This window comes from Stenella coeruleoalba (assembly GCF_951394435.1).
Source record: "Stenella coeruleoalba genome assembly, chromosome: 11".
Taxonomy (NCBI): domain Eukaryota; kingdom Metazoa; phylum Chordata; class Mammalia; order Artiodactyla; family Delphinidae; genus Stenella; species Stenella coeruleoalba.
In genome coordinates, this window is record NC_137157.1 from 42,148,166 (window position 1) to 42,160,248 (window position 12,083).

Sequence of the window (12,083 nt, forward strand, 5' to 3'; positions counted from 1 at the left end):
GCGGGTCTGGGCCCTTCCCGGGAACGGAAGGGGTTGCGAGTTCCTTTCCAGCGAAGCGGGTAGAAAAGAGATGGCTGGAGGCGTAGTAAGGGGCGGAGGCGGGAACCCGAGGAACCCAAGCTTGGCGCGGGAGGTTTGGAGGTCGCGGGGGGGGAAAGAAGGACGGTTCTGTTGCTAGGCAACCCGTCCTGGACCCGCCTCCCGCTCGCGTTGCTAGGAGACGGCGAGGCCAGGGGGAGGGCGGTGGCGGGGGCCCTACGTGCTGACGCTAATTGTATATGAGCGCGAGCGGCGGGCTCTCGGGTCTTTTTTAGCGCCATCTGCTCGCCGCGCCGCCTTCTGCTCCTCCCGCCGCCGCCCTGAGTCACTGCCTGCGCAGCTCCGGCCGCCTGGCTCCCCGTGCTACCCACCGGTAACGGACGGGAACTCGAAGGGGAAGGGGGGACGTAGAGGCGGCCTGCGCGGAGGGAAGGGGTGAAGGGACGGGGAACCGCGAGCGGGGGCTGCTGGCCGCCCGGGCCTCCGGGGCCGTCCTGTGAGGCCAGAGCCCGAGCCGTTTGCGGAGTCTCGACCCCGCAGTCGGAGAGGGCCCTTGGGATCGGCCGGCGCTTCTCTGGGGAACCGATCAGGACACGCGCGGGGGTCGGTGCGGCCCGCGTGCTAGTCTGCACCGAGCTTTTGAGCTCCACCAGCTTCTCAGCGCGGACGGGAGCGAGGCCGCGGCGACGCCCGAGCGCCCGGAGGAGGCGGCGGCTGCGCCACTAGGGACCGGCAGGCGCCTGGGGTGCGGCCCGGGCCCAGGTCTGTAGCCCACCGCCGCCTCGACGCCCCCGCTCACTCAAAAATAATACTCGGAGGGAGGCCGCTGGGGGATGGAAAGAACCGCGGAGGCTGCGAATTCCGATGGGAGGGAGGGGCTGTGAGGGGACGAGGCCCCTGGGCGGGGAGGGGGCGGGGAGGCAGCGAGGCTCCTGGGCTCCCCGCCCACTGTAGGCGGCGATGGGTCTGGGAGGGGAAACCCCCGGCGGCTTCCCTCCGCACGTGGTCGCCGGCGGGGCCTGATTGGAGACCCCTGTCTGGTTGTCCCTACTTTACTGGAAGTTGTGGAGATGGTGGGACGTGAAAATGAATAGTGAGCCAATAAGTCCAGCCCTTGGGTTTCCAACTCTTCCCTGCTTCTCTTTGGTCTTAGTCTTTTTATTGGTACCGGAGGAAAGTGTGAACGTTAGGTGCTGAATGATGAAGCAGGACCTCCACTGCTAGGATTTTAAAGAATTAACACGTGTAAAGCGCTTACGTTAGCTGTTATTAACAAGAGATTCTTTTGTGTGTCTCAAGTACAAATTAGAATTAGGATGGGTATCTTGACCAGGGTTTTTTATTTGGGGAGAATTGATCCTAATCAGTCTAAGCCTGAACAGTTCTAAGGTGGAAGTAAAGGATTTGGCCTGCAATGTCTTTAATTTTTCTAGGACTTCTATTGCTTTCTTACAAATTAGTTCCTTTGTTCACGTTCCCAGTCTAAGATAGTTAACCAGTTGTTTTGTTTTTAAGCTGAGTGGGGTTATGTTGGAGGAGGTATTACGGGGTGGAATGCGGCGTCAATGTAAACGTACTGAGCGAAGTGTGTAGTCTGCTGCCTTGTCAGTGCGCCCGCTTTGCCCTCAAAAAAAGAGGCAGGGCAGGGAGACGGGTAATGAGGTCCTTTAGGGGAGGGCTGGGTTTTCCGAGTACAAGAACCGGGCACATGATGTCCTCAAGGAGCCCCAATTTTATTCTCTCACTGTCTGATTATACTGTAAGGACTGCGCTTTAAAAGCTCACAACTTCAAACTGCTTGCCTGATTTCAGGAGAGCTGAGCTGGAAAACGAAATTTGCCATTTTTGAAAATACGTAGCATCAAAATACCTTTGCAGAATAGTATTTAGTTCCTATTTTCTTGTCGGCTTTAATTAATCCTACTTCTTATACGTACTTAGTAATACACCTTTGGCTAAGGGAAAAACCTTATATTTAGAAAAACTTATTTAAAGCTGACCGTTGGTAAATGAGGTTTACAGTGATCTTCTGGGGCTAAATCTCATGCTTCTTTCTAAGTTTTCTGAGTTCAAATTAACGGCACAAATCTAAAATGTGCCATTTACTTTTTAAGAAGACTGGTCCTTTTATATCACTCTGAAAACTTTGATAAAATGTATATGTTGCAAAGTACCTATTTTTGATATAGGACCTATTGACAGGGAAAATTACTAAGCTAATACTAAATGTGACACCCTTGTACTCTAGAGATAAAAAAAAAAAAACACACCCAACACTTGTACCAGAACTAATTTAATCCAGGTGCTATTTCTTTTATTACTTACTCAACTTGCCCATATTGCCTCGAGATGACTGACTGATTCTAAACTCCCCAAAATGTATTCATACAGCGTCCTTTTGCAGGAAAAGGGGCTAAAAAAGGTAGAATCTGATTGACTTAAAGGTATGAAGATGTCAACATACTGCTTTGCTTACTTTATTTTCTGCTTGATTGTAAATTTGAAGTATTAATGAAAGGGGATGAACCCTGATCAATTTAGAAAACTAATGAACAATCTATTCATATTCTCAAGTCTAATCAAACCTGTAATTACTTGTGTTCTTAGTTGATTCTTTGAGTAAATATTTTAACTCCTGTTTGGACATACACCTTATTTCATGAGCCAAACAGGCAAATTGGTTGTCTAGATATAAAGTGTTGAGTTGTGATGAGTGCCCTGAAGAAAAAGAAAGTGGGGGAAGTGGGAGATAGTGTAGTATCTATAACCTTCTTTACATGAAGGAATTTGTTAAAACGGCAACATTAAGACCCATTTCATACTAATTTCATCTGAGTAAGTTCTCTCCCTGTTGGGCAGAGTAGGGGTTAGAAGGTGAGCACGGTTGCTTTCACTCATCCTTGTAAGTAAGTTGCTTAGTACTCTGACTGCAGCCCACTAGATCACATTACTGCGCTTGCCATGGAAAGTGGCCTCTACACTTCTGGTTACCAACTGTGCCTTTTACTGCTACATAGTTTGATGTATTTTTACTTGCTCAGAAGTTTTGTACATTGTGATTTTTTTTGGGAAAGGAGGCTATAATTTTGAAGAGTTTATTAATTTGAATTATTTTCTCAGGTAAAGAGGGTACATAAGAAGAGCACAACAGGCAGAAAATATTCTTGCATGATTATTCAGGCAATGTTTTACTCTGTGTGTATATTAACACATTTAATGCTCCTGGAGATAGCTGGTATCAACATTTTGATGAGGAAACTGAGGTACAGAGCAGTTAAAGAACTTATCCAAGGTTACATAATTGAACAATGATGATTTATAATAAGGATTTTATATTGGTTTAAAGGGAGTTCCCTTGACTTAAATTTACACTGTATACATCTGCTGGGAATTTAAAAGCACCCTGCTTGGGTTCCAATGGGCTTCAAGGGAAAGTTCAAGCACTTACAATCCTGAAGATTTCTTCCAACATATGTCTGATATGTGAATAAATTGTTTTAGTTTGTTATTGCTGAGTGAATTTTCAAGAAATATCAGTATGTTTCTCTGCTGTTGGGTCAGATGATCCCTTGATCCCTTGAACAGAAGACAGTGTTCTCAAATAGGAGTTCATTTGGCTTGGGAGTGTAATACAAAAGTCACTTCTAGGTTGACTTTTGATATCCCTGAAGTGAAAAAAGCATAAAGAATGAGATGTGTTGTGCTGGAATCAAGTAAAGTACTGAGCCCCTGGACCACCGAAATTGTTAATAGAACAGCAATGTCCAAAATACAGATTTGTTTAAAATGCATTTGGAATGAGATATGAGGTCTGAAGTAAAGGGAAATGTTTTCCTTAGGATGTTACTGGCTCCCTTGGACTCTTTTGCTTTAAAACATTTGTAGTTCTTTTTTTTTTTAATTCTTTAAAAATTTTTATTTTTTAATTCTTATTTTCTTACTTTTGTATTTTTGGCTGTGCCGCATGGCTTGTGGGATCTTAGTTCCCCAATCAGGGATCGAACCCACACCCCGGGCAGTAAAAGTGCGGAGTCGTAACCAACCACTGGACCGCCAGGGAATTCCTAAAACATTTGTAGTTTTTAATGATTGGCTGTTTCACCATGAAGTAGTCATTTTCTGTAAAGGAATATAACTATAGGTTACTGTATAATCTATGTAGCAGTAGGCTGATAGGGGAGGCCCCTTGGCTTTTGGAATAGTGGAATTGGCATGGGTATTGGAAGTCAGATTTTAATTCCTAGTTTTTTCACTTGTGTGTTGCTGAGCAAGTTGCTTACTAATCTGCAAATAAGAGGAAAGCATGTAATAATTTTCTACAGAGTAAGCTCCATGAATATTAGCTTTCTTTCCTTCTCATTGAAAGTAAGGAGAACAGAATCAGGTACACTGAAATGGTAGGTCATTTGATGTCTGGACATCTAGCTATTATAAGACCACAGAATAATCAAATGATGGTCTGATTGAATCACTTGTTTCCCCCTCTTTCTCCAATGGAAGATTTTCTTCATGTTCAAGTTCTTGGGTTAAGATTTGCCTTCAGTCATGTTATGAGCTGTCTTTCCATTGAGATCTTCTGTAACATATATTGTTTGGGTAGTGGGTTGAACCTTTTGTCGTAAACTTTAACCTCTTTAAACTTTAAAACAGTGATACCACCTTTTGGTTAAGGATTGTATTCTACTTTGAAGCTTTTTGTATTCTTACGTTGTAGATGTGTTTCTTGTAAGTGGGATGCAGTTGGATTTTGTTAAATCTAGTCTGACAGTTTTAAAAGGGAGCCTTTAGTTGATTTATGTAATCACTATGATTAGGTTTAAATCTGATTTTTGTGTGTGTGTACTTTTTATTTGTCCAAAACCTGTTTTTCTTTTAGGTTGATGTAAAAATAGGTATAATTTACTTGGTGTTCCTTGTACTTCGGAAGCTACATGTTCTCTTTCTGAAATTTTGGAGTCACCTTAGAAATTATAACATGCTTACTTAACATTAGAATAATCCATTTCCTCCCCCCCCTTATTCTCACCACTGACAGTGTTATGGTAGTTTAAATTTAACACTACACAGTGGTGATATTATGTCTTTTAAAATATTTGTTTAGGTATACGCTGATAGCCTTATTTCCTCTTATTTCTTCTTGTATCTTTAGATCTCGTGTTTGGGATCACTTGCCTTCTGCCTGAAGAATATACTTAATAGCATTTATTAATGAGAGTGCTGGAGATATTTTTGCCTGATATTTGTTTCACCTGCGTTCTTTTTTTAATTGAAGGAAACTTTTTACTTCTTATTTTTAAATTTATTTATTTTTGGCTGTGTTGGGTCTTCGTTGCTGCGCGCAGGCTTTCTCTAGTTGCGGCAAGCGGGGGCTACTCTTCATTGTGGTGTGTGAGCTTCTCATTGCAGTGGCTTCTCTTGTTACGGAGCTTGGGCTCTAGGTGTGTGGGCTTCAGTAGTTGTGGCACATGGGCTCAGTAGTTGTGGCTTGTGGGCTCTAGAGCACAGGTTCAGTAATTTTGGCACACGGTCTTAGTTGCTTCTCAGCATGTGGGATCTTCCCGGATCAGGGCTTGAACCCGTGTCTCCTGAAATGGCAGGCGGATTCTGAACCACTGTGCCACCAGGGAAGTCCCTCACCTTCATTCTTAAAGGATGTTTTGGTTGGGTGTAATATTCTAAGATCCGTAGTTATTTTCAGCACATTGAGCACACAGTACGTTCTGTTGTCTTTTGGTGTCTATTGAAGAGAAAACAGTAGTCAGTCTTTTGTGCCTTTGAAGTTAATCTAAGTCTTTTCTCTGTGTGCTTTTTGAGGTGACTTCTGTCCCTATTGTCTTACATTTTCACTCATATATCTAAGTGTGGGTTTTTTATTTATTCTGATTGGAATTTGTAGGGCTTGTCTTTCATTCCTTTGGAAAATTCTTAGCTATTTATTTCTTCAAATATTCTGCCCATTCTGTCCTCTACTCCTAGAACTTGTATTAAATCTTTTTTAGACATTATTGTGTCCTAAAATGCTTTTTCAGTATTTTTTATCCTCTAGTCTCTGCCATACTTTGGAAGATTTCGTCTAAGCTCACTTCCAGCTCACTTAATTCTCTCTCCATCTGTGTTTGGTTTACTGTTAAACCTGCCCATTTAGTTTGATTTCTGTTATTTTTATTTCTAGAAGTTATGTTTAGTTCTTTGCCAGATTTGCTCTATCACCTTTATTTAGTAAATGACTGTTTCTTGTAGGTACTGCTACAGACACTGTATTTTCAAACTTAATAAGCATGATTGTTTTTTCTGTGTGGTCTTTTTGACAATATTTAAGTCCATTCATAGGATGGGCTTCTGTTGTATTCTTTTCTGTTGCCCCTATTGTTCTCGAAAATTACTTTATGAATTATTTAAGGTCTAGGATGAAGGCACCTTTCATTTACATTTGGATATGCAGGTGCCTAGGAATGCTGAGATGGCTTTAAGCTCATAGCTTAAGGTTTTGGGTGCAGTGCAGATGAGGTGAATTTGGGCTTTTGAACAGGAGGACTTGTGTATTATCTCTGAGAATATAGCACTTTGAGGTTCCTGCTTAATTTGGGAGGTTTGCTATAAAGATTTCCTACCTTGAATAAGTCCAGGGCTTTTGGTTTCACCAGACAGTAGTTCAAATTTGATTGGCAGTTGCCCTCAGGGCAAAAGCAGCTTCCTTCTACTTATCCTTTTGCTTCCTGTTTTGCCTTCAGTTTTGTGTTAGTAATTTCTTACTATCTTATTAACATTTTCCCATGCTTTTAAGATTTTAACACATATTTTATTCTGTACTTTTAATTAGTTTTCATTGGTAGAGTTGGTCTGAATAATCTAACTTGTCACTACCAGGAGTGGAAATTCTTCAGAACTCTTAGAAAGCAATTTCATGTCTGATAAATAAAATTCTCATTGATTTTACTTAATGTTGTTGACTGCAATAAAAAAAAATCAATGCAGGTGTTAACCTAAACTTGTGTTTTTCAGTGTGATCTGAATGTCTGAGGGCCACCTGCCTCAGAAGCTGGGTTTCTTATTTCAAATGCAGATTTTTGCGTTCACTCCTTGGTTTTGAATCTGGGTATGGGAATAGCTCCTTTATTTTTAGTTTTTTGATTTATTTGTAATTCTAGATTTACAGAAAAGTTGTAGTTCAGAGTTCCCGTATGCCCGTTACCCAGTTTCCCCTAATGTTAACATCTTATACTGCCATGGTGCATTTACTGGTCAGTCTGCATTTGTCAAAACTGAAAGAAGCTGTTTTTAGCCATCATTCTAGCTAATTATTTTGCAGGAACACTGACCCCACGTAAAGGGTAATTCAAAATGGACAGAATGAAAAACATTGTGTGTGTTTATTGAGTGTTAACTAGGTGTCAAACACGAATCTTTTACATGAATTTGCTTCTTAATAAGAGAAATCCAATGAGGGAAAAATTTTCTCCTGCTTTTTGAAGATGATGAAATAAGGCCAGAAGTTGTTTGCCTGAGCTAGATTGCTACAAAGCTGTTGTCAACCCAAATGATCTGACTGCAAAATTTGGCATACTTTTCTTTAAAACACAAAAGTGTATACAACCAAGAAACCTAATTTAGCCAGAATGCGCAGATTGGAGAAGGCATCTCTGAAGAAGTGAATGCCATCTTGTTGTATCTTGAATCCTCTGTAATAAAGAATCAAAAGAATTTCATTATAAGAGTTTGAATTCTAAATGTAATGCCACAAGGGGGACACTGAGGGTAGAAGTGTAACCATTTTTCTGTGAACATGTTAAAATGATATAAAAATTTGAATTTAGAAGTTTTGGGTGTTTTTTGTTTCATACTTTTGATAATTGCTGGATTTACTACACTGTATATTCAACCCGGCAAATTCTAAAATGTTATTAAATAAGTATCTGTATAGGAAAACCGAATAATGCAGAATGAAACGTAAGTTCTCATTTACTTCCAATCTTTTCTCTCTTATAGGTAGCTCCTGTTAGGTTTCTGGTGTATCTTTCCAGAAATGTCTTATTCACAAGATAGTATGTACATGTATGAGTATGCACATTCATATATATCCAGATTGGATTTTGCCATACATCCTTTACCCCTGCTTTGGTGCTCTTTCCATATCAACTCAGATCTGCTTCATTTTTTTATTGCACAGCATTCCATTGTATGCACATTAATACTAAGGTTTTTTTTGTATACTGCTTTGTATACTTTCTATACTCCTCTGAAGGATATGATGCAGTGATTGGAAAAAGCAGATATAATACCTGTAATCATGAATTTTATGGCCTGGTCAGTTGTGGGGAGACAGACATTAGTCAAATAATCACAATAATTTATAATTACAAACTTGAGACATTGTATGATGGAAAGAAATGGAGCTTTATAGGAGTGTGTACAACCCAGAAATCTTACTTAGCCAGGATGTACAAGTTGGAGAAGGCATCTCTGAAGAAGTAAATGCCAGCCTGTCCTGTCTTGAAGAAGTAAATCTTTGAGCTGAGAGCCAAAGAATGTGTAGGACTGGGAAGAACCTATTAGGTGAGCATGAAACATTTACAGACCCTGAGACCCTTTAATTTTTTTCAAGGTAGGTTCTCATAAGTGAATAACCAAGGCTGGAGATGGACATATTTAAGGCTTTTGTTATTCCCATGGCCAAAGTGCTCTCCAGAAAGATAATGGTTTAAAGGAACACTAGCCATATTTAAGAATGCATATTCACCATAATTTTCCCTGCATTAAAAGAAAATCCTTACTCTGATTTCGTAGACAAGTTTGAATCCCGCTTGTGTTTCTTTGACTGATTGAATATTTTTCTTATTTTTGAATTAGTATCTTCATAATTTTTTGATAAATGTTTTGTTAATGCTAGCTAATTAACCAGCATCACTAGAGAAATTTATCAATGCTGTTAGAAATTATTTACAGCAAACAGAAAGTGTATAAAATAGAGTAGGATACATTAGGAAGAAATATTTCTAAATTGTCTAAAGGGTGGATGTTGGATCAGCAATACTATTCCAAATGAAAGCACTTCACTGCTAAAATCAGTAACTCTTAATTCTTTAAGTGAAAAGCATATTAAGCATGTTGGTACGAGGAATCACATCTTGTAGCATCTTGTGAGTTAAACTAAGGTTTTAATTTTTAAAAGATTAAAAATTGATTTTAATGTGGGATTCTAACCTTAATTTTTTAAAAAGTAATCTGTGCATTACCTATGGCATTCAGCCATTTTTCTGGCTCAGTGTAACACATTTTGTCTTAGTTTTGGCTTTCCTTTTTTTTTAATTTTATTTTTTGTACAGCAGGTTTTTATTATCTATTTTATAAGGTTTTGGTTTTCTAAAAGCAGTATTCTCTAAATTAATACTAATCTTATAGTACAAAAGAACTTAGGACATGCTCTGATCAGTCCTAACAGTATTCAGGTCTGACAACCAAGAACATTATGGACAGTGTGCCAGCATATCCGGGGTAGGCTGGGGGTGTGGTGGTATTCAGTGATGTGACATGAGGTACATTCGCAGAGATGAGGAAGGTTTACTTGACATAGATTGGGACCAGAGCTTTTTATAACTGCCATTAAATAGTTTAAAGGGCTGACATTTGATAACAAGAATTATTAAACTAAAAAAAAAAAAAAAGATCTCCAGGGGGAGCATAATGAGTACAGTACAGCATGTGGCAGATTTTAACTTTTTAACATGAATTTGATAAAAATTAATACTGTAAAAATCAAGTGGGTTTGAGAGAGGTAAAACAGTTGTCCACACAAAGACTTTTATACACAAATGCTCATAGCAGCTCTATTTATAATAGCCCCCTGCCAAAAGAAAACCCAGATGTCCATCAGCAGCTGAATATTTAAACGTACAATAGAATATATGTTTTCTATGGAATACCATTATACAATAAAAAGTAATGAATATTTGATAAATACTACAACATAGATGAATCTCAGAATAATTTTTCTGAATGAAAGAAGCCGGACTGGGGGGAAAAAAGTACATACTGTATGATGGCATTTCTATAAAATTCTAGAAAGTATGAACTAGAGTGACAGCAGAGCAACAGTTGCCTGGGGTGGGAAGCAGGAAGGGGAGAAGGGAAGTGTTCTAACAGGGCAGGGGAAAAACTTTGAGAGTGATGGATATGTTCATTATTTTGACTTTGATGATGGTTTCACGGGTGTATATATATATGAAAACTTGTCAAAGTAAAAAAAAAATCAACTGGGTTTGATCTGTGAGGTACTAAGCAGCCCAGAAATTTAAGCAAAAATTGACCATTCATGGTTGTTAAAGGAATTTGAATAAAGACTCTTTGTATTGTTCCTTTCCTGTGATTCTAGCATACATTAGATTTTCACCAACAGTGCTATTGTAAAAACCCTTGCCCAATAGATTCTGAATGCCAAGTAGTAACTTGTAAGCAGCATCCTCTGAAAAATTACTTCAGTGACTAGTGTCTGTGTTCCGTGTTTTTTCTTGAAATAGTTTTAACGTGATATTCATTTAAAGGTTTTGGTTTCAAATGTTTTTATTGGTTATAAATAAGTCGTATGCTCTTTCTTTTTAACATTGATGTTTCTCTCCATAGATATTTGGCGTTCATACAACATGGCAGACATCGACAAGTAAGTGGCAGATAGTTGGTTCCTTTTTCAGATTTGGCATCACTTTGTACCGTGTGATGTAGTTAACAGCAGTACAAATTATGTACTATGAAAATGTATGGTAATGACATGCTTTAGTGCCTGCTATTTTAAAAGTTGGGTACAATGTATTCAAGACAAAATATAGTATACATAATCACTGTCATAAATATAGTAAACCGTTTGTCAGTATTTATTCTTAGGGAAGTGCTGAGCACAATAATGAGTCATAAATATTTGGAGAATTCATTTTTACCATTTCTCAAAGACTTTACTACTTGCGTTGTAAAGTATCGTACATATAAGATAAAAAGTGTGTGAAGCTTATGTGTAGAATTTAAAGAATAACAGTACACTTGTGTACAAGTTTTTAAAAATGGATCATTACTTTTAGAAGCCCTGTGTGCCCCTTCTCAATTGCATCCTCCTTTTCTCTCCAGAGGTGTCAGTACTATCTTGCCTTTTGTCTAATTCACTTCTTTGTTTTTCTTTAGAGTTTTACAACCTACAAATTCTTAATCAGTGTTTACTTTTGAAAATCTGAATAGCAGTTACAAACTTAGCTGTGTAAAGAAAAAAGCAGTGTTAGTTGAAGGGTCCAAGGTAGGAAAATAAAAAGTAAAGGAGTATCTGGGTCATGGACTGGCTTCAGCTTTCCTGAGTCTTTACAAGGGCTTATTTTGGAGAAGTCATTGGGCAAGGTCATACATCCTGGAAACATAGGTTTATTGAAGTTGGCATCTGTCAGGGTTCTAGTGTGGATGGGTGTCTTGCAGAAGTATGGTGAAGGAGAATGAGGTGACCTGCACTGTTTGTTGCTGTTTGTAATTTCACAATAGTCTGCCAACTCAGGAATAGGTAAAACAGAACATTTCAGGATGAAGGGGTTATGATGTGATTATCCACAGCTGTTGTAGGCAGCAGAACATGGAGGTGGGAGGGCAGGAAACTTATATCGTAAGGGCAACACATTCAAGTACTTATACGAATTTGGCCAATCCTCCCATGTATACTGTCTTCAGCATAAAAAGAAGAGTGGCAGCAGACATTTTAGTGATAATGGCTGTCAAAGTGATTGTCTCCTGAATCACACTGCTCCAGTGTGGATTGCTTGACCTTGGTTGCCAATTGTCATTGTGGATTTATTTTATCTTCCTGGGGTTTCCTTTTGTCTCTCCTCTCTTGGGTGCTGTTTGCTATATCCCATGTTTTCTTTTTTTGGTTCTTTGGTTTAGTACCTTGGAAGAGTACAAGGGAAGTAAATTCTTTTGAGATGGCATGACTGAAGATGACTATTTTACCCTTCTGCTTGATATTTGGGGTGTAGAATTGTAATTTAGGAATCACTTTTCTTTAGAATTTTGAAGGCATT

General features: G+C 39.2%; 1 protein-coding gene across 5 annotated transcripts in view; it reads left to right on the forward strand.

Annotated features, from left to right (window-relative positions):
* Positions 1 to 262: 262 nt before the first annotated feature.
* NAP1L1 (nucleosome assembly protein 1 like 1) overlaps positions 263 to 12,083 on the forward strand; it is a 32,957-nt gene continuing 21,136 nt past the window's right edge. For 3 of the 5 annotated variants that reach the window (XM_079937208.1, XM_079937209.1, XM_079937210.1), the window contains exon 1: positions 9,681 to 10,693. In XM_079937208.1, the coding sequence (XP_079793334.1) occupies positions 10,641 to 10,693 (53 nt within the window). In that variant the 5' untranslated portion in view covers positions 9,681 to 10,640. Of the gene's footprint in view, positions 413 to 543; positions 802 to 9,680; positions 10,694 to 12,083 lie in introns of those variants that run through there. The other 2 variants (XM_079937211.1, XM_079937212.1) reach the window with 2 other exon arrangements.